The sequence below is a fragment of the Terrapene carolina genome, unplaced genomic scaffold (assembly GCF_002925995.2).
Source record: "Terrapene carolina triunguis isolate 2854851 unplaced genomic scaffold, T_m_triunguis-2.0 Scaffold69, whole genome shotgun sequence".
Classification (NCBI taxonomy): Eukaryota; Metazoa; Chordata; order Testudines; family Emydidae; genus Terrapene; species Terrapene triunguis.
The window spans coordinates 30,870,746-30,894,287 of record NW_020664420.1 but is presented as its reverse complement, the minus strand read 5'-3'; the positions used below and the strand labels follow the sequence as shown (position 1 = coordinate 30,894,287).

The window sequence follows — 23,542 nt, the reverse complement described above, 5'->3', positions numbered from 1 at the left end:
GGAAGAGATTAGTGGGTTCCTTCTGAGGCAAAATGGCTCATATCCAACCTAGATATTCTAAAGGTATGTCTTCACTGCAGCATTAATTCAGCACCAGCATTAATTGATCGGCACCAGGTTCTGAGCACCTGGTTTAGCCTGGCCTGGGTGTGGGCAGCCACACTGCAAAGTCATATCTGAGTTACTGGTACTACCCTTTGGTGCTATATTTACCCATGTGGGTTGCTGAGACTTCTGGGGGCATATCCCATGCTTCTTTGTGCTACCATAAGATGACCTGCTTATTATTCTTTCCCAGTGAATTGTGGGAAAACTTGTATGTTTTTCGGGGCACATTGTGGGGAATTGCGGGATATGTGATTTAGTCTGCATCCTCATTGTAAAATGAGTAGGTTACCAGCCCAAATGAAAACCTCACTCAGGTTTTAGCCTACAGCCCCATATAAGCGATCTGGCCCAGACTGAAAGCACCACTAAACTCGGTTGAGAAGCTTTTGCCCATGGATGAGAAGGGGGTGAGGGGCAACACCTGAGTAAGAGCCCAAGTGTTAACTCTGCTGTGAAGACATACCCCAAAGGGAGGTGGGAGTGTTTCTCCAGAGAATGTATATAAAAGGTGGGTTGAGAAGCCCTGAGGTAGGAGCCCTGGGAGTAGCGACAACTAAGGAGAAGGCTTAGAGCTGAAACTTGTCTTTGATAATACTGTCAAAATTCCAGAAAGAGGGTGATTTTTGGCTTTCCACAGCTTGTAGACTTTGTTATGGAGCAGGTTGAGAGAGGCATTTTCTCACAGTGTACCACAAGAGTTACTCTGTATTCTGAGTAAATATTGGTATCCCTTTTGAGCTGATAAGGAGAGTTTGGCCTATAGAACTAGGTTATCTTCTTATTGGGAAAGAAATGAGTGAATGCAAAAAGAGAGAATATACCTCTACCCCGATATAACGCGACGCGATATAACACGAATTCAGATATAACGCGGTAAAGCAGTGCTCCAGGGGGGCGGGACTGCGCACTCCAGTGGATCAAAGCAAGTTCACCTATAACGTGGTAAGATTTTTTGGCTCCCGAGGACAGCGTTATATCGAGGTAGAGGTGTATCTAAGAATTTGCACTCTTGAATAGGGATTTTGATTACAAAAGCAGAAGCAAAGTTTACCACTTCTACCATTCTTTGTGTGGATCCCACTAACCGTGTGCATGCACCTCATGTGCACAAGATCAGAATTTTTGACCAGCAGTGTCTGTTGGGGCTGCATCTGTGCCCTGTATGATTTCATTCTCTCCCATTCAAGGGGAATATAGGGCAGCCGATCTGTGGTGGGGGCTGGCTCCATTCCCAGCCCCATCTGCAGGCGGTGGCGGGGCCAGGAGTGGAACCACATTGAGGTTGGGGATGAGGCCAGGAGCCAGGGACATGGCTGCGGTTGGGGCCGGAGCAGAACTGGGGGCGGGAAGGGGCTGGGTGGCACTCCCTCCCCAACCCCCATGGTGGCTTGCCCACCCTCCTTCCCCCAAAGGTTCCATCGCACCTCTGCCTTAAGGTTAAAGTTCTCAAGTCCTCTCCCTCTCAGCTTACGCAAATGCAGCCAGTCGAACTCCATTGACTACAGAGGAGTACCTTTCATTGTCCCTCTGGTCTCAGCCACAAACTACCCTGCAAAGGCCCTGCAACTCCTTTAATCTGAGCCTCCTGGGCTCTGATTGGCTGCTTCCATGCACACACTGACTTAATTTATCTAGCTCCCCCTCGCTCTCAACTTCTGCATTATGGAGCAATGGTAGCTACTTTATTATAGTTAAGAATGTGACCCTGTTTTCATTATTCAAGTTGGATTTCAACCCTCCTCTCATTTCCATGAGTGTGGAAATATTTTTTTTAACCTGAAATTTCTCATATGTGAATTCTGGCCAGAAAAGAAATGTTGGGGAAAATGAAGTTAGAGAAGTTATTTTGTGTGTGTCTGTGTGTGATTTTTGTTTTGTATTTTTGAGTTATGGAGGGGATGGGGAAAGTGATTTTTTTTTTTTTTCCAAATGTGAAAATAATCTTCTTTATATTGTCATCTGTAGAATAGCTTGGTTAGAGATTCCAGAATTGTACGACTGTTTTCATTAATGTTATTTAAGGTTAGGTGTAAATTTTTGATTTAACTATGAAAATATAAATCTCTGAGACCTCTGTCATATGTTTGATGTCCTTAGAAACTTCTTCATAGGTCTTGCAGAATATATAATCTTCCATGGAATAGTCTGAATCTATTAACTTCATAAGCCACATGGTTCTGGTTCATCAATTTAAGAAGTGTCTACAGACACACTTGGTGGAGCTTTTAATTTCTGGAAGGTAAATAGTTCTGATTCAAGGAATGTGCAAGCAATTACTTGTAAATTCCATGAGGAAAGTAACTGGTTTTGCATCAGAAGGCCTGCACAGAACTCTTTGTTCAGCAGTGATTTTGCAGAGAACTGATTATACGGTTGGCGGTAACACCAAAAAGCCTGTATGCATTAATTTAAAATTCCAGCATTTGGTTTTAAATCACTAACAAATTATCATGTCAGAGAGAAATCCATTTACTTGACTAATTTTTGAAATATTTGACATATTGCCATTATGAGAGTTAATCAAAAAAATTAAACTACTATAAGAAATTCCCAAACAAAAAATAATTGAGATAGTTATGGATAAAAAGACATATACTTGAACTTAAAATAGCCTTATTGAGATGTTGGCCTTTGGAACAAATTAAATGTTTGAAAGCCAGATTTAAAGTTCCACAAACAGTCTTAATACTGGCCATTATACCATCCCATGAATGCTCTTACTAGTAACCATCTTCCACTTACCAACCAGAAAATGCCATCAGCATACCTAATCTACCCTTTCATACTTTATATTGTGATCTTGGGACGCCTCCTGCCCAACACATATCACCTATCAATCCCAGTTGAAACCCATTCCCTCATTCACCTGTTCAGAATGAGAATAAATGAGATCTCTTATACTTCAAATAGAGTACAGAAACTACATTGTCCCATATCTTCCACTCAATACAATTTATCCTATTCATTATGCTGTTTTCATTAACTTTGGAACCCAAAAATAAGGTGTATGCATTTGGGAAACTCAGAGTTGTGTTAAATTCCAAAGTAGCAAGGTGCTTGCTTAACCATTGCTTTAATGAAAATTTAACCCTTAATTTTAAATTTGTTTTAATAATTTAAACCACAAGAATTAGCTTTGTATAATAATAGCTAACAGCTTAATCTTGCATCCTGCAGGTGAACTATGGGAAAGTCTGTAATGAAAGCAGAAAAGGACTCAAATTCACCACTTCTACTGGCTGTGATCCAGAATTTGCATTTGTACCATATGGTAGCACCATTGCTGTTTATACAATCTACTCAGGAGAACTGATAACTATGCTTAGGGGACATTATAATACTGTTGATTGCTGTGTATTTCAGCCTAATTTTCAGGTAAGTGAAGTATTTAAGAGAATTTAGAATGTTCATAAAATAATGAGTTCATAGATTTTTAAGGCCAGAAAGGGATCCTCACATCATCTAGTCTGACCTATATAACATAAGCCATAGAATTTCATCCAGATACCAAAGTTACTTGACTCAATATAAGAGTATGTTAGCTATCTTCTCATCTTGATTTAAAAACATCAAGAGAGGGAGAATATACCTCTCTCCTTAGTAGTTTGTTCCAGTGGCTATCTAGTTAATCACTCCCGCTGTCAAAAAAAAAATTTTTTTTTTTTTTGTAATTTTAATTTGTCTGGCTGTAACTTCCAGTCATTGGTACTTGTTCTGCCTTTCTCTGATAGATTAAAGAGGTTTCAGTACCTTTTATTTTCTCCTTGTGCAGCTGTTTTTACAACATAATTAATTTACCTCTTGATATTTTTGTTGATTAGCTAAACAGGTTGCTCCTTAAGTCTCTCATTTAAATATATTTTCTTCCGCCCTCAAATCATTTTTGTGGCTCTTCTCTGCACGCTCCAAATTATAACATTCTTTTTAAAATGGGAACAGCAGTACTGGATGCAGTATTCCAGAATCAATCTCACTAGTGCTGCATACAGAGGTAAAATTAACTCCCTACTTTACTTTATATAAACAAGGATCGATATTAGCCATCTGCCACAGCATCACACAGGAATCGTGTTCAGTTGTTTGTCCAGTATGATTTCTAAATCCTTTTCAGAGTTTCTGTTTTCCAGAATATAGCCTCCCATTCTTGGCCTCCTTGAATATTGGTACAACTTGAGTACTCTTCCAGTTTTCTCCAGTATTCCAGGATTTATTGAAAATTAATATCAGCAGGCCAGAGATCTCATCCACCATTTCTTTTAGGAGTCATAGATGGAAGTTATCTGGGCCTGCAGATTTAAAAATATTTATCTGTAGTAGATATTGTTTAACATCCTCCTGGGTTATTAATATACTGGAAAATTAGTTCATCATCCTTATGTAATATGAGTACATCATTCTACTTCTTCCCAAATACAGAACAGAAATATTATTTGAACACTTCAGCCTGTTCTGCATCATTATAAACAATTCTACCATCTCTATCTAGCAATGGGCCTGTACTATTATTAGGATTTCACTTGTTCCTAATATACTTAAAATAAAAATTGCTTGTTGTCCTTAGACCTGTCAGGTATGGATTTTTCTGAGAGGTCTTTAGCTTCTGTCATCAATGTTCTACACCTCCATAGCTTCCAATTTTATATTGCTTGCTGTTTATTTCCCTTTTTCAAATGTTTGTTTATATATTATTTTTAATTGTTAACGTCACTTCCTCTCTTAACCAGGATGGGCTTTTAATCATTAAACTTAATTAGCCCTTTGGAATCTCCACGTATATATACTACTGGTTGGGATTTGTCCTGTCTTTGCCCATGAATGTGATGATCATTGGTCCCTAGAAAGCCACCAATTTGCTGTCCAGTTATCTATTCATCTTTGTCCATCATAAAGATCTAAAATAGTTACCTGACATTGCTTACAATAACTTCTTTGAGTTGTGTATATATATACCTACCTTCAGAGAATGGTGTCCCCTTATGCAAATATCCCATTGATATTGATGAGATGAAGTATTGAGGACTGCAGGATTTGGCCCATTATTATAACTGAGGGGTTTGGATGATTTCGGAGGCTGTGCAGAGGGAAGCCTGGTTGTGAAATCTGCTGTGGGAGTTTAGTGTTTTGCATTTAGTGTCTGGTGTTCAGATAATAAACATGATTTGAGTTCCTGACTCAGTCAGGAGTAGGGACAATGTCTTGTCTGTAAAGCACCATCAGACCTAAGGAACAGTATAAATAAGGCTATGAATCTGTCATAGATTCCATGATTTTATGAGACCTCCATGGCGTTTTGAAAATTCCAATAATTCAGCCCTGGGCAGTGGGGCTTGCTCTCCAGCTTCAGCCCCGGGCAGCGAGGCTCGGGCTTCGGCTTCAATAAATGTGTAGTTTATTATTTATTGCCTACATCCTGTCCGTGACTCTTAATAAAAATACCTGTGCCAAAAACATGGCCTTAAGTATAAAGTGAGTCCCTGATGTGTCAAGAATTGCAACTTCATTGGAAAATTTAGCTGCTTTCTTCCTGAGACCTTGCTTTTTTGTACAGTAAGTATCTATGACAACTACCTACAAAGGCAGTTGATGACCTGCCCTGATGTGGCAAGTCAATAAGTATACAGAAAAATTAAGATAATTACAAACTAAACAAGGCTTATGTGCATTCTGTGTTAGGAATTCCCAGAATTACACTATACTGTGCCATAGACGTGCATGGTGCTTTGCAGTCTACATATTGTTCTGCTCTTAATTGACTCAGGAGCTCAAATACGTTTATTTGTTTTGTATTAATATAATTGTATTTAATTATATTAAACTCTAGGCTAACTGAAAACCATATAATCCTTGGACAGGAAAGCAAGACAGAATAGTTGTAATGCTCACAGTAAATGTAGTGATGTCCCTATTACACTGCTCAAAGGGAAGATTGTTTTTTGTTTTTAAAAGCCTTAGTAATGATCTGCACTTTACTATAGACTAAAGAGTTTTATTTCCAAATTTGTTTTTAAATCTATAAAAACAGTACATGCAGAATATCCACAGCTGTACACAAATCCTAGTGAGTTAGCATTGTTTATAATGTTTGAATACATAAGGACTGACGTGATCTATAATATCCTCTTAAAAATTGTGTAGAACACTTAAATGCACTGTTGGCAAGATTAAAAGATTCCACGTTAGTGTCTGTATATCACAGCATATACCTATTAATCATTAAAAAACAAAAAGAAAAAAAGTGTTTCACAGGTTCATCCAGAGGATTATAGGATCCAGAGGATCTTACAAATGCTTACACGCACAACTTTACATGAATAGTCCCATTGAGGCCAGTGTGACAACTCACATTGAGAAGTTATTCATGTGCACAAGTGTGTGCATGACTGGGGCCATAGAATGGGTATCAGGTTTTAATCAATTCAGCCTGTACTGGAACTTATTTTAGATATAATATGAAAAGAGAGCCTTTGGAAAGAAGGAGCAGTGATGATCCATTTTAGGTACCAATAAATTAACTTGCTATTTTGAAGGCGTCATAGCAGCTCCATAGCTAAGTGTAAAAGCCAATGCTTCTTTAAGCAGAATTTATATTATTAACTTAAATACAAAAAATTATACATAGTATATTTCACTCCAGCTGTTTAAACGTGCAGCATTTCTTGTCTTAAATGTGCTTTGTGAAACATTAGTAACAAATAATTAACAGTTCAATAACTGTTTGGAGACAGTACCATATATAAACATCCTCCTATGCTATGCATCTATATAAATAGCAGTCTGGAAAATACCAGAGTCCTTTTAATAAAATGCGAAGAAATTGAAGATACTTTAGATTGTAAATTCTTCAGGGCAGGAACTGCCTGCTACTCTGTACAGTCTAGCACAACGAGGCCCCATTCTTGGTTGGTCCTTAGGCACTACCATAATAAACATGACCAGTAATAATAATGAACATGTTTGATATTTGCCGTCCTAACATAATAAAAGCCTCACATTCTGTTCCTATTCTTTCTTTTCTCGCCCTGAACAAAATGAGATTTCTCCCACCTCCTTACTGCTCCCATAATTGCACATCTAAGACAAATGTGCACAGATTATTTTCAGTTTAATTTTTTTAATACATTGTTATTAGTAAACAAATAAGATGAATATCAGAACCCCCTAGTGGCTATCTGCGTAATTGGGATTTTGTCTATATGAGGAAGGTGGGGGGAGTTTAATCCACAGCTTTTTGATGCATGTCAGGTAACACACATTACATAAACTGCACAAATAGCGTGCATGTGGGATGGTGTGCCTTCTTTCATTGCACATCATCGTGTATATACAGTGGTGGCTTACTGCATACTAAGGGGGTGGCATTCTTGCAGGGTATTCCATGGTTCTTTGCTTTGCTGCTGAGCAGTGTGCATTCTGAAATTTTTCTTCCTGTGTATTGTGGGATGCATAGCAGAAGCCAGGCAAGTTCAAATTTTTAAAAAATTCCCGTTTTTTCCTGTCTCCATCCTATACTTAATTTTTGGCTGGGCTAGTGCCATTTTCCAATTTTTGTCAGCAAGTATGGACCCAATAATGCTCCATGCTGGCAACAGTGAATGAACAAAAGCTGCTTCAGCTGTATTTCAGCATTCAAAGCTGGATGGATTCAGTTATGGACTTTGCCCACCATACCAACAATCAGAAGATGTGGCAGCAACTGCTCCTCTAACAGTAGCAGAAATTTCAACAGCAGAGGAAGCAGTACGAGGAAGAAAAGGAAGACACCAAGCAATTGATAGTACAGGATTGGTTCCTGGAGCAACTTCACCTTGTGCCATGCTGTTTCTGGGCTTGGGAAACCAATATGATTGGTTGGAAAGGTTGTTATGCAGATCTGGGATGACCAGCAGTGGTGAGAGAATTTCCTGATGGGGAAGGCAACCTGTTTGGAGATATGTACTGAGCTATGGGGAGCTGCAGCGGCAGCATACCATCATGTGGTGCCACGTATTTGTGGACAAGTGGGTTACCATTGCCATGTAGAAACTGGCCACCCCCAAATGCTGCCAGTCTGTAACCAGCCAGTTCAGCATGGGGATATCGGCTGTTGTCATTGCAGGTATGTGATGCCATGGAAAAGGTGCTGTTTCACCAATTTAGAGAGCTTGGTGTAATGCTGGGGAGATTATTGGTGGCTTTGCATACGTCAGCTTCCCAAACTGTATTGAGGCAATTGATGGGACCCATGTGCCTATTATCTCCCTCCCCCTCCTGCCAAATCAGGGATCAGAATTTATAAACAGAAAGGGGTATTTCTCCATACATGACAGGTTTACAGAAATAAAAACACGGTTGTCTGGAAGGGCTCACAATGCTAGGATCTTTCAGAATTCAGCTGCTTATCTTAATGGAGAAAGGAACGTTTGCCCCCAGGAGCACTATGGACATTAATGGAGTTGGCATTGCTCTGGTTATCCTGGGAGACCCGGGTTATCCTCTGCTTCCTTGGTTAATGCAGTCATTCATGGGCTGTATGGACAGAAGGAACAAACTGTTTAACTACTGCCTCAGTAGTTGCAGAATGGTAGTGGAGTGTGCATTTAAAAGGAAGGTGATACTTTTTGTGGAATAGGTTGGACACAGCAGAAAAAAACATTCCAAAGATTGTAGCAATATGATATATTTTGCGCAGTATTTTTTAGAGTAAATGAGAAAGCCTTAATGATAAGTGGGAGACTTGGGCATAGCATCTTGCTCAGCGGTTTAAGCAACCAGCAAGGCATCTAATTTAAAATGGAAACACCCAGGGCAGTTCTGTCAAGGATGCGTTATTCTTAATTTTGAGTCTCAGGCCTGTGGGGGTAATATGGACTGAGAGCAGCTCAGTGTTTTATGGACAGGGGAGATGCAACGTTGTGGCCAATCTATTTTTACCTTGTGTTTTTGCTTAGATACTTTGTAAAACCTTATGTATTATATAAAATGTAATACTTTTCTGTGTAAAATGCCTTGTTGACTCCTTATGAATGAAGTTTTTAAAGTTTGTTATTAAACGATATATTGTATAACAAACAAAAATAAACCTTTAAATGAAACAATAATGAAACATTTTAAATTATGTAACAATAACAATCTATTGTCCAACGACTATAAGTAAACTTTTAATTAAAACAATAGTGAAACAAAATACCAAAGTGCAACAGTGCAAAGTGCAGTTCTGGGCACAACACTAGGAGCAGGGAGGCTTAAAGTCATAGGCGAATATATATTTTGCATCTATCTCTTCTTGTTTGTGAGCCTTCCGATATTTAGTGGTGAGGCTCAAAGGTATCAGGAGTGCTACAGGGCTCAAAAGAGCTGGGATCCCAGGTGCAGCTGTTCAGTGCCCTATGAAGGGAATGGCCTCTGGGAGCACTGCTGCAGGGGCACAATGGGGTAATATTGTTGTTCCCAGTAGTCTCTATTGTCTAGGGGCTGCATAACATGGCTGGGTGTGAGGATAGCAGACAGTGCAGACTGTTCACCAACAGCAATATGCACTTCAGCAGGGCATTCTGGCTTTGTATTGCCTCTGCATCTCCCTGTCTTTTTTGGAGCTGTTTCTGTCATGGCAGGGCTGCCCCTGGCAACTGCCATGCTGTCCTTGGCCACTCCCACAATCTCTCTCGAGCGCTCCCTGTCTGTCTTTCTCTCCACCCTCAAATACTGTCTGCACCTCTCTGCTATTTTGGGGGGCAGGGGAGTGTTTTGTTTGGTGTTTTTGTGGTACTGGGAGGAACACTGCAATGAAGTCCAATATTTCATCACAAGTTTTCTGAATTTTTTTCTCCCTTAGGTTAGCCACCCTACTCAGCCATTCATAGAGTCCCTGTCCTTGAGGGTCTGGCCAGTGTAAGTGCCATAGTTGTGGGAGTATTAATAAAAATCACAATTGGTTATTCATATTCCAGAGAGGCTGTGACAGCATTTTTTTAATAAGCATTTCTGACTTCACCTCCCTGAGATTCTTCCCAGTTTTGAGGGTACCTCAGAGATAAGCTGTGTATGCATTGGCATTTTTGTCTGTGCAGGATATGCTGATTGGCTTTGCTATTGTGCCTTGGAGTCTGGTGTTTTTAAGAATTATGTTCCTGGTCTTGTGGTGGGGGAAGGGAATTATGGAGGTGTCTATATGGTGTCAGAGGGCTTAGTAGAGTGCATCTGAGTACAAACTAGATAGTAAACCCCCCAAGCCCCTTTTAGGTTGTCCTGACTCTGGATAATGTTACACGGAGACAGGTGATTGCAAGGCAGAGAATGGCATTATTCAAAAAGGCAAAGGGCAGGCCAGGAAGATAGTCTGTGAAGTTATTTACCAAGATGGTCTCCCCAGAAGTGCTACAGGAGTGGGAATTGTGAGCGATAAAGGGGAATGACTGTTCAGCTATTCCTTACTTTGCATTTATCAACACTGAATTTCATCTGCCATTTTGTTGCTTAGTCACCCAGTTTAGGGAGACCCCTTTGTAACTCTTTGCAGTCAACTTTGGACTTAACTATCTTGAATAATTTAGTATTGTCTGCAAAATTTGCCACCTCATTGTTTATCTCATTTTTCCATATCATTTATGAATATGTTGAACAGTTCTGGTCCTAATAGATTGGTACAGAATGATTTCACTTCACAAAAGCTGTATGGACACTTCCCCAACATATCGTGTTCATCTGTGGTTCCTATAGTTTCAACCAGTTTGCCTGAAGGTAGGCTTACCGGCCTGTAATTGCAAGGATCCCATCTAGAGGCTTTTTTAAAAATCACTGTTACAGTAGCTCTCCTCTAATCGTCTGATACAGAGGCTGATTTAAGCGATAGGTTATATACCACAGTTAGGTATCGGAGGGGTAGCCGTGTTTGTCTGGATCTGTAAAAAGCAACAAAGAGTCCTGTGGCACCTTAAAGACTAACAGATGTATTGGAGCATAAGCTTTCGTGGGTGAATACCCACTTCGTCAGACACATGACATGACATGCGTCTGACGAAGTGGATATTCACCCACGAAAGCTTATGCTCCCAATACATCTGTTAGTCTTTAAGGTGCCACAGGACTCTTTGTTGCTTCATACCACAGTTAGTAGTTTTGCTCTTTCATATTTAAACTCCTTCAGAAATCTTGTGTATAGCAGTTGGTCCTGATAACTTCTTATTGTTTAATTTATCAGTTTGTTCCAAAACCTTGTCAATTGATACCTCATTCTGGGAGAGTTCCTCAGCTATGTCACCTTTTTAAAAAAAAAAAAAAAAAAAAAAAAGGCTCAGATGTAGGAATCTCCCTCATATTCTCTCCCTGAAGACCAGCGCTAAGAATTCTTTTAGCTTTTCTGCAATGACCCTGTCTCCCTTGAGTGCCCCTTTAGCACCTAGATCCAGTGGCCCCACTGACTTTTTAGAACATACCATAAGAACGGCTGTACCGGGTCAGACCAAAGGTCCATCTAGCCCAGTATCCTGTCTACCGACAGTGGCCAATGCCAGGTGCCCCAGAGGGAGTGGACCAACAGGCAATGATCAAGTGTTCTCTCTCCTGCCATCCATCTCCATCCTCTGACAAACAGAGGCTAGGGACGCCATTCCTTACCCATCCTGGCTAACAGCCATTAATGGACTTAACCACCATGAATTTATCCAGTTCTCTTTTAAACGCTGTTATAGTGCTAGCCTTCACAACCTCCTCAGGTAAGGAGTTCCACAAGTTGACTGTGCGCTGTGTGAAGAACTTCCTTGTATTTGTTTTAAACCTGCTGCCTATTAATTTCATTTGGTGACCCCTAGTTCTTGTATTATGGGAATAAGTAAATAACTTTTCCTTATCCATTTTCTCCACAACACTCATGATTTTATATACCTCTATCATATCCCCCCTTAGTCTCCTCTTGTCCAAGCTGAAGAGTCCTAGCCTCTTTAATCTCTCCTCAGATGGGACCCTTTCCAAACCCCTAATCATTTTAGTTGCCCTTTTCTGAACCTTTTCTAGTGCCAGTATATCTTTTTTTAGATGAGGAGACCACATCTGTATGCAGTATTTGAGATGAGGGCGTACCATCGATTTATATAAGGGCAATAATATAGTCTCAGTCTTATTCTCTATCCCCTTTTTAATGATTCCTAACATCCTGTTTGCTTTTTTGACCGCCTCTGCACACTGTGCGGACATCTTCAGAGAACTATCCACGATGACTCCAAGATCTTTTTCCTGACTTCTGGTAGCTAAATTAGCCCCCATCATATTGTATGTATAGTTGGGGTTATTTTTTCCAATGTGCATTACTTTACATTTATCCACATTAAATTTCATTTGCCATTTTGTTGCCCAGTCACTTAGTTTTGTGAGATCTTTTTGAAGTCCATCACAGTCTGCTTTGGTCTTAACTATCTTTAGCAGTTTAGTATCATCTGCAAACTTTGCCACCTCACTGTTTACCCCTTTCTCCAGATCATTTATGAATAAGTTGAATAGGCTCGGTCTGAGGACTGACCCTTGGGGAACACCACTAGTTATCCCTCTCCATTCTGAGAATTTACCATTAATTCCTACCCTTTGTTCCCGGTCTTTTAACCAGTTCTCAATCCATGAAAGGACCTTCCCTTTTATCCCATGACAACTTACTTTACTTAAGAGCCTTTGGTGAGGGACCTTGTCAAAGGCTTTCTGGAAATCTAAGTACACTATGTCCACTGGATCCCCCTTGTCCACATGTTTGTTGACTCCTTCAAAGAACTCTAATAGATTAGTAAGACACGATTTCCCTTTACAGAAACCATGTTGACTATTGCTCAACAGTTTGTTTTTCTATGTGTCGGACAATTTTATTCTTAACTATTGTTTCGACTAATTTGCCCGGTACCGACGTTAGACTTACCGGCCTGTAATTGCCGGGATCACCTCTAGAGCCCTTTTTAAATATTGTCACTCCCCTACCAGCGTGACCTACTCTGTTATTCCTACGTATTTTGTAGCCTGTTATTTCTGTGTCCCACTGATTATCCTCATTCCATGAAGTTTCCATGATGTCTGTTATTTCAATGTCCTCATTTCATGCTAGGCAATGTCATCCCTTGTTTTAATATAGATTCTCCTGAGCTATTTGCTCATTATCTGGCACTGATCGGCATCCTAGTCACAGACTTCTGCTTAGCAATGTCCACAAAAAAGATCTTTATTGCAGTGCCTGACCAAAAGAGTTTACGGTACGGATGCTCCACCTCAGGTTGTGATGAGATTCAGGGTCTTAACACAGCTCCAAGCGGCTGCTTGAGGCATTTTGTAGGGCTTCCAGAGTAATATTGCAGTAGTTCTGATATACTAGAATCCAGGAGCAAATGGGCAAAATCTGATCCCATGCCAGCTTTTAAACAGAGGATGGAACATCTGGCAAACTTGATGCCAGAGTAGGGGAGGGCACACAGTTAAACAGACAAGTCAGTAATGGTTGCTTGGAAAGGAGTGTGGGATAGCTGTTCGAGGACTGCCAAGTAGTTTGCTGCAGCAGCATCGCGTGCACATGAACAATACACTGTACTAACTCAATTCACAGTAAAATTAGTTTGAAGGACTCCAGAGTTTATTGTAAATGAAGATTTAGTATAGTACAGTGGATTGCGTGAGGTGTATACAAGCATTTTCAAACAGAATTAACTCGACTTAATTTGGTTTAAACCCTCCATGTAGACAAAACCTAAATTATTGATCTGTGGTGTCAAAGGAAGAAGTTTTGCTTTGAAGAAACTTGGAATACAGTTGGCAGGGAGATGAGAAATGAGTTAAATTTAACAGTAAAGTCAATTTAAATGGTAGCAATGCTATTTTGGTAAATTCTTCCTAAGGAAATTAGCAGCAGTTGTGTCCTATTGTCTTTTACATTTTAAAATCTGCAGTGATCTAGATTACATTACAGATTGGATTCTAAGAATGTTTCTTTATTTCTAAACATTAAACGTCACTTAAATGTAATATTTCTCATAAGCATTTCTTGTTCGATATTCAGTAAACACTGAGTGACATTATTTTTGCTTTCTTTCTCACAGGAACTATATAGTGGTAGCAAAGATTGCAATATACTTGCGTGGGTGCCAGCTCTACGAGAGCCAATGCCTGATGAAGATGCTGCAAAGGTATAGAATGTTCTATGAATGTCAATTGTACTTTTTTTTTTTTTTTTTTTTTTTTTTTACAGCAAAGGGAAAGTTAGATATGAAGAAAATATTTCCCTATTGCCCTTTGCAGTGAAGATTGATACACAGAAATGATCTAGCTGTCTCTTCTCTGCAATGTGCTTTTCCTCTAGTGCAGAGTAGCCAGTTCTCTACTAAACTTCCTGCTTCTCCTGTATTTAAAGTATTTCTTGTTTTTATGTTGTTTGACTATTTGACTTTTGACTTTCTTCTTAGCCTTTCTAATTTCCATACTACATTTTACCTGCCGTAGTTTAAGGTCCTTTGGAAATATAGTAATAAAATTAAAAATAAAAAGTTACAGAGTAGTAAACGAACAGTGAGATTAAGGGTGGCAGTTTTTCACATCCAATTACTGTTGGATCTCCTTCTGGTCTGGGATGTGAGCAGCATCCACAGCAGTGCCTAGGGTTGCCAGTTTTGATTAGACATATTCCTGGAGGTTTCATCACCTGACATAATCTTTAGTTAGAGATTAGTCTTTAATTCCTGTAGACTCCAGGGCAATCGTGGTGAGTTGACAACCTAAGTTCTCTCTAAGGTGAGCACCTGTGTGGCCGTGCAGGAGGCCACCAAGGGAAAGCACTTAACTCCTCCAGCTCCGGGGCCGCGGCGCGGCAGGAAGCGATGCCCCTCCCTCCCGGCTCTGGGGCCGCGACGCCCCTCCCTCCCGGTTCCGGGGCCGTGGCGCGGCAGAGAGCGACACCCCTCCCTCCCAGGGCCGTGGCGTAGCAGGGAGTGACGCCTCTCCCTCCCGGCTCCGGGCCCGCGGCATGGCAGGGAGCGACGCCCCACCCTCCCGGCCACAGAGCTGCTGCGACAGAGAGGCACCTCTCCCCTAGCCCCGGAACTGTTGCAGTGAGAGAGGGTTGCGGGGAGTCTTCTCTCCCCGTTGCAGCTCCGGGACAGCCTACACCCCAAATCTCTCATCCCCAGAGCCCGCATCCCAGGCTGTAGCCCTCACCTCCCTGCACTCCAACCATCGGTTCCACCCGTGAGCCCCCTCCCACACTCTAAACCCCTCGGCTCCACCCCTGCCACACATCACCTCCATATTGGTGCATATAGCAAAATTAATTCTGCACATGGATGGGAAAAGTTAGAGGGAACGTTGTTGGCAACCCTAGTAGTGCCTCCCTGCCAAGCTCCTCTGCCCTCTTTCAGGTATGGCAGAGCAGCTGCACAAATACCAGGCAAAATCCAAAAGGTGCTCTATATATGCATTAAGTTTCTCAGGCTTAGCAGAAGGTAAAATGTGCCCAGCCAGCCAACTCTCCCTGCTAGGGCATGGGGCTCTGAGTCAGACAGGCATGTTGGGGGCCCCTCCTCCCCAGGTAGCTGCAACTCCACTGCAAAACCCAACCAGGGGAGACAGAGCAGACCGGGGTGAGGGTCTGAGGATGAGGAGGACTCAATCTGGGGGTAAATACTGGAGCAACAAAGGCTACAGGTCACCCCACAAGTCCTAAAATGAGTCCTAGAATCTCTGGAGAGAGAAGCAGGGCTCCTACACAGCTCCGCTTCCTCACACTGTGAATCCAGATTCTCACCATACTTTGGATTTTGCAGGATTTATCCCAGACTCTGGGTCCCAGAAAGGCAAAAGCAAGAGTGTCCTGCACAAGGGAGCAAGTACTACTGTTGTGGGGTGGGGTGAAAAGCAGGGATTAAACCACTTCTCCTTTGCCGAGGGTCGCCACCTTTCTAATTGCTGGTAACTGGACCCCAAAAGCCCTGCCCCTTTCTCCGCCTCTTCCCCCAAGGGCCCGCCCCAATCACTTGCTCTTCTCCCCCTCCATTGCTCTCTAGATCAGGCGTCGGCAACCTTTCAGAAGTGGTGTGCCGAGTCTTCATTTATTCACTCTAATTTAAGGTTTCGCGTGCCAGTAATATATTTTAACGTTTTTAGAAGGTCTCTTTCTATAAGTCTATAATATATAACTAAACTATTGTATGTATGTAAAGTAAATAAGGTTTTAAAATGTTTAAGAAGCTTTATTTAAAATTAAATTAAAATGCAGAGCCCCCCAGAGCGGTGGCCAGGACCTGGGCAGTGTGAGTGCCACTGAAAATAAGCTCGGCACGCGTGCCACAGGTTGCCTACCCCGGTCTACACCAATAAAATTCGTGAGTGCCACTGAAAATCAGCTCGCGTGCCCTCCCTTCCCCCAAGCTGGGCTCCCTCTACCCTGTGGCTGGGACAGGAGCTGCTACAGCCTGCCAAGGAGCCTTCCTGCAAGTAGGAGGGGGCCCCGGTAAGCAGGGGTTAGTGTGGGTTAATGACCTGGCATCTCCCCCCGCCCTGCGGTAACAGGACTTTTGGTGTCCGGTCAGTACATCTGACCGGACACTGCCAGGTCCCTTTTTTGACTGGACTTTCCAGTCTAATACCAGGCACCTGGCAACCCTAAATGGCTCCCGGACAAGAAGCCAAAAACCAGACTGTCTGGGTAAAACCTGGGCAGGTGGCAACCCTACCTCTGCCTTCTCCTCCTGAAAGAGTGTTTGCTGGGGCTTTTCTCCTGTACCAAGTCTCTCCCCGTGTACTGTAGCATGCTCAAAGTCCCTCTCCCACCCTGCAGCATGTCTAGGCACTCAGAGAAGCATCTCCCTCCTGTGCAGCCCTGCCTCAGACTGCAGCCTCATGTGAATTGGCTGCATGGTCTGTCTGGCTTTCAGCCCAAGGACCCTCGCTCTGCCAGGAAAGTGGCTGAGATCTGAGGCAGCAACGGAATGGGAATTGTGCCCTCTGAGCATCAGCCATAAACCGTGCTGTGCCATGAAAAGGGGCTCAGACTCTGAAAGGTGGGGAAGGGTCTCTCAGTGCCCCTTCCCAGCTTCACAGGGTGGCTCCACATTAAAGCCTTGAGTACTTCAGGCAGTCTGAGACCAGAACAGAGGCACCTTTGTAGGATTACATAGGGGTATGTGAGAAATCCCTTCCCATGTTCAAAGTGATACTGATTTCTTGAGTATAGCTCCAAGTGGTACTAGGTTGCTCATATAGTACTTACTGACTAGGAGGAGCAAGCAGACAACCTTTCAAGCTTCTGGGACCTCTAACAACTATTTTCACAATTGAGGGATGTATAACAGTACCCCTCTATTGTACAGTCCCCAGATCAGGATGAATAGTGTACTACTTCCCCCTATAAGCAGACAAGGAAGAAAAGAAAAAGGCATTGCCTGCCAGGGCCGTCTTTAGGCATACGTAGCTGCCTAGGGCACCATGAAATTTGGGGCACCAAATTGCCCCAAATTGCATACGCTGCATACCAGCCCCGCCGACTAGCCCTATCCCTCGGCCATCCCTAGGGGGGTGTGGGGCCCCGGACAACTCCCTCCGCCGTGTCTCCTACCCTTCCCCTCTGCTCTGCCCCAGCCCACCCCCATTTCACCTTTTTCCCCCAGTGACCCCTACTCACCGGCAGTGGCGGGAAGTGGAGCAACCCGATCCCAGCCTGCTCTACTCCGCCAGCTCCCAGCCACGGCGCTCTGCTTCCTGCCGCCAGTGAGTGCAGGGAAAGGATCACCTCCCGCACTCACCAGCGGCGGTAAGTGGAGAGACGCGGCCCCAGCCATGTCGCTTGGGTTGGGGGAAAGGACCGCCCCCGGCTCTCACCGGTGGCTGGAAGCGGAGCACCACGGCTGAGAGCTGGTGGAATAGAGCAGGCTGGGCTGGGGCCGGGCTGCTCCACTTCCCGCCACTGCCGGTGAGTGGGGGATCCCTTCCCCCAAGCGACAGGTCTGGGGCAGGGACGAGGGAAGCAGAGCAGGCTGCTCCCGGCCCCCGGTAATCCCCACAGCCAGCTCCTGCCTTCCAGACTCGGGGAGGGGGCGGGGGGAGGAGGCCTGGGGCCCCACACAGCCCTCCTGCGTAGGTCACCCAAATGGTTAGGGACGGCCCTGTTGTCTGCATACGCGCACAAACCAAAAAAATCCCTGCAGAACTTTTCCAAGACCGGATGTCTGTCAGTGGCCTGGAAGAAACTTTTTATTAATAGATCTTTCTTTTTGAGCATTATGGTGATGCATGTTTTCCCATTGATGCCTTCTTTCAAGGTATCACAAGAGCAAAATGAGCACACCTGATTAAACCAAGTCTTAAACTAAAATGTGTTTTTGTATTTATATTAGGGCTGTCAATAAATCACAGCTAATGCATGCAATTAACGCAAAACAAATTAACTAGATTAAAAATAGTCATGATTCATCAGTTTTAATCGCACTGTTAAACAATAATAGAATACCAATTTAAATTTATTATACGTATTTTTGGATCTTTTTCTACATTTTCAAATATAGTAATTTCAATTACAACACAATACAAAATGTACAGTGCTCGCTTTATATTTTTTATTACAGATATTTGCACTGTAAAAACAAAAGAAATTGTATTTTTCAATTCACCTCATACAAGTCCACTTAGTCCTACTTCTTGTTGAGCCAGTTGCTAAGACAAACAAGTTTGTTTACATTTATGGGAGATAATGCTGCCTGTCTCTTATTTACGTCACCTGAAAATGAAAATAAGCGTTAGCATGGCACTGTTGTAGCGGCTGTTGCAAGGTATTTACGTGCCAGATATGCTAAACATTCGTATGCCCCTTCATGCTTTGACTTGTAGGCTCTAAACTTTTACATTGTTTTGTTTTTGAGTGCAGTCATATAAAACGTAAGTTGCACTTTCATGATAGTGATTGCATTACAGTACTTGTACAGTGGCATGGGGGAAAAAATCTGAAGCAGAAGCTTCCAAGGAAACCTAGCTCAGTATTCCGTCAAACCAACAAAATCCTCAGCATAACTAAATCCTTCTTTCAGATTCACCCTCTGCACCCAGAGTCCTAAGTGACTGGTTGTATAACAAGGCATAGCTTACAGACCATAGCATGCAGTGCCACAACCTAGACTCTGGATTGTCTCCAAGCACCAGACTTTGCAATAACACCAGGAAAAGCTCCCTGATTCCTTAGACAAACATAATTCACCTAGGAGTGGAGATACACTTCAGTGACAAAAATCTACCCATCTAGACAGGTTCCAGATGATCCAAGATCTCATATCCATGCTGGACAAATGCATGAGGCCAACCATAGCTCAGCGTCTCTATCCACTGGGCCTTCTGCTCTCGTACACATGGGTCTCCCCAAGGACTAGGTCACACATCCGGTGTCTCCAGGCCTTTCTTCTGAGAGTATGGGACCATTCCTTGGAGTGAATGCAAGACCACTTTCCGGTTCCAAACCAGGTGCTTGAATCCCTTAAGATAATGGATAGTCTCAGAGAACATCCACAGGGATCTTCCCATATATTCCCGGCCTGTTGGTTCTCACAACAGATGCCAGGCTGAAGAGAGGGGGCGTGCTTCCGGGACCCAGAACAGCATAGTGCATCAGGAGGGCAGCCATGTCTTGGTTCAACTACACAGCCACAACTGCATACACAAACAACCAAAGGGGAACAAGGAGTGTAGCTCTACATGCAGAAGTGATGGAAACAATGAAATGAACAAAAGACTCTCCCTTCCCTAAAGGTGATACATATAAAAGGGAGAGCTTAACCTAAAGGCAGACTGGCTCCGCAGATGCAAAGTCAACTACTCAGTGTGATGCCTGCACCAGGAAGTCTTCACTCTGATCTTGCAGACCTTTGATCTCCCTTCAGTTGACCTGTTTGTCAATTTCAAGAATACAAAATGGCCAAAATTCTTCACCTAGCAAGCAGACCCCATGGGGACAGATGCTGCGTTGCAAAGACGGCCACAAGGCCTGCTACACACATTCCCACCTTTTCATCTTCTAGGGAAGGTGATCCAAACGATAAGGCAAGAAGAAGGAAGGGAGACCGTGCTAATTCCATACCAACCAAGGAGACCCTACTACTCTGATCTAGGAGAATTAAAGCTGGAACCACTGTTGCAGCTTTTGACAAGACCAGACATCATCTTTCCAAGACCCATTTGTCCACCCAGACCCAGATAGTCTTCAACAGGCAGCTTGGCTATTGAAAGAGGGAAGCATTAGCTGCTCTCAGCCAGTCTTCTAAAGTGATCAGGACTCTACTCTCATCCAGGAGAGTTTCCACACTAAAACCTCCTCCTAGATATGGACCAAATTCAGTTCATGATGCAGGAGCACAGCGGAGATCCTGGGATTCTGGCCACTCTGGACTTCCTTCAGGAATGTGTGGATAAAGGTCTTTTGCCCAGCACTGTAGCCTACCAGCTGCCAGCCGTAAGCAGTGTACTATTTGCAGGATCCTTGGGCTCCTTGGCAGAACCCTCAGGTATGCAGACTGGCCAAACCAGTGGTCAGACTGATCTTCCCTAAGTAGGAACTACCACTGGTGTTGAAAGCCCTAACCACCCAACCACCCTTTGAGCCTCTGACTGTTCATTCTGCCCATGGCCACAGCACCTGACCAAGAACAGTGGCACACCCTAGGTGTCAGAAGAGCACTGAATATTTATATCAAGCATACAGAATCCTTGAGGAGATCAGGCCGTCTTCATTTCCTTTCATCCCGAGGTGCCAAGGCTTAGTTTCTAAGCTATCCCATATCAGGTGGATCAGACTATGCATTGCTGAGGCATACAAGTCATTCAGCGTGCCAGTTCTGGAAAATCAAAGTGCATTCTACAAGATCCATGGCAACCTCATGGGCCAAAAGAGAGGCACTTCCATGGCAGAAATCTGCGGAGCAGCCACGTGATCATTGGCTAATGCCTCTATCAGACACTATAGGATGGAGTTTCTGCATCCACAAAGGCCTCTTTGACAGGAAGGTGCTGCGGGTCGTGGTCCAGACATAACTTGGCCATTTGAACAATTCAAAAAGTGGGGTATATCCTGTTTCTTATATTCCCTATTCCAGTTCACTGTGTGCTACTTCTCATACATATCCAAATTGTGGGAGATGCTGGGCTGCAGAATGGAAAATTTCTTACCCAGTAATTTTCTATCTGCTAACAGGATCATCCACAATTCTCCCCTGCTGGATAGCTTCACAACCAAGAGTCAGCATTTCATTTGGATAGTCACCATGTATGCAGTGGCCTACTGTACATAATTCATTAGTTGGAACTGAAGTTGTTAATTTTCTAGGAGGTTTTTCACAGCTGTGGAATGAATCATCTGGCAGCAAGCAGGAGAAGGTGTGTGGCTAGCACAGGCTCTGCTGCAGCTTTGAGCTGTCTCTGCAAATTGCAGACAGGAAGGGAATAGCCCATATGTAACAGAATTGTGGGAGATGCTGTTAGCAGAAAGGAAATTACTTGGTTAGAAATTTTACATTTCAATCCATGTGCCAGAAACCATGTGACTAAGTCAGTCATATGCAGGATACTACTTTCTTTCATAATTTACTCTTCTAATATATTAATTTATAGGATGGACAACCATCCGCTTCAAAAATGCAGTAAAAATAAGAGAAAATGAATAGTTTATATTCAAATAGTAATATAAGAAATTACTTGAGTGGTGACCTTAATTTAGTTCTTAATAATTAAATCTTTATTAATTAAATCATAATTAAATTTCAGTTATTTCACTGTTTTTAAAAAGCAAACTATTGAAAAAAAATTCTTTTATCTCCTACCTCAGCAACGCTTAAATCCAGCATTTGAAGATGGATGGAGCAGCAGTGATGACGAAGGATGAACCTCAGTTAGCTGTTGATATAAAACTGACATTCATGCACTATGTTTGTGAAGAAAGGACTTTATCTGCAGAATTGAACAAGTATTTGTCATCAGCTTCTTTGTAGAGTTCCTTAAAGCTCAGGCTTTCAGAAATGAGATTTTCTTGTAAAGTTACTTTCTTGTACTGTCTTAATGTTTCTTCTGTGTTGTTACTATATTTTGAAATAGTATTCTTTTATTTCACCTGGCCTTCTCACTCTCTTCCCACCCACCCCCAAACTTTAGGCAAAGCAATTTGGTATATTGTACCTAGTTGTTGAGCTGAATATTAAGAAAAGCAAAATTTCTGATGGTCAGATGCTAGTACACCCCATCTCTCTTCTGGTGTCACTAAAATAGTGAGGCCTGATGATTCCTTCTATTTTCAGGGGCTCTAAATGGGACAGATTGAGACAAGATGAGTGTGGTGAGGAGCTGGGGTGTGTAAATCCCAGTTCCCTTGTATTATCCCCATTTTACAGATGCCTCTCCATGGATGCATTATGGAATCCAGCTTCCTCAATTAGAAGGAAGCAGGGCTGGTATTCTCTATCTAGGTATTTATATAGCCCCCCACCAATTTAATATCTGACCCCATCCCAGGTATTTAAAAATAGAAGCAAATTACATGGAATAGGATCTTACTGGTCCTGTTAACATGATCATAAGATCAGTGTGCATCCTCTTCTGCATGAAACCCCCCAAGTGGAGCAGAAAATTCAGATAGCAGCAGACAAACACTCAATGGGGGCTTGGCTTCTGTGACAGCCAAAGAGTCAGGATGAGGAGGACAAAGGGAAAGCTAGTGCTGAGTCACTGGGCCTCTACCAATGTGCTGTGACTTAAGAGGTTGAACCTCCTGCATATTCTGGGTGTGCATATTCTAGGTGTGCAAGACCTGCTCTCCCTTTCTCATCAAGATGATTTAGAGGAATCTCAGCAAGCTGAGCGTCTCCTGTCTGTGCTGGGTGTGTTATGTAACCTTCTGGATTTAACAAGCCTCAAGTCAGAAGAAAAATTTGAATAAAATGGAAATGTAAAAAACAGTCCTTCAGAATGTCTTCATTTCAACTGAATGTGTCGGTAGGGTCTTTGGTCTGTACTGTCATGCGGAAGGTTTGGTGAGTCGGTTCCTAGCCCAGTGCTGGGCTGGGTGTGCTACAGGAGCGGCACTCGCTATTCCCTGAGGACTGAGTTAAGGAACTGCACTAAAAGGCTTCCCATCAGGTGGAGGAAGGATAGCTGGGATGCAGTTCTTCCAAGGGAAACGTTTATACCAAATGGAGGAGCAGGATTCAAACAACAAGGGGAAAAGTGCTAAGCAACTGGATGAAAATTATTTAGCCTGTGTACTGTATTAGTGCACATTTCAGAATTACATTTGTAAAAATTGTATGTGCGGTTTTAAAAAAAAAAAAAAAACATACTATTATTCCATACACTAGTCCAGTGAAAGGGGCATGGAGGGACTCAAGGAAATCCTAGTAATTCAGAAGTGTTAATATAAAGAATACTAAGTTTACAATTGCCAGGAATGGTGAAACCCAAAATATGGCCTCCCTTAAAG

General features: G+C 42.7%; 1 protein-coding gene across 4 annotated transcripts in view; it reads left to right on the top strand.

Moving 5' to 3' along the window:
- The window catches only part of ERCC8 (ERCC excision repair 8, CSA ubiquitin ligase complex subunit), a 57,303-nt gene extending 34,300 nt beyond the window's left edge, over positions 1-23,003 (top strand). For all 4 annotated transcript variants that reach the window (XM_024193172.1, XM_024193171.1, XM_024193174.1 and 1 more), the window contains 3 exons: positions 3,286-3,483; positions 14,148-14,234; positions 21,899-23,003. In XM_024193172.1, the coding sequence (XP_024048940.1) occupies positions 3,286-3,483; positions 14,148-14,234; positions 21,899-21,955 (342 nt within the window). In that variant the 3' untranslated portion in view covers positions 21,956-23,003. The remainder of the gene's footprint in view (positions 1-3,285; positions 3,484-14,147; positions 14,235-21,898) is intronic.
- Positions 23,004-23,542: the final 539 nt, after the last annotated feature.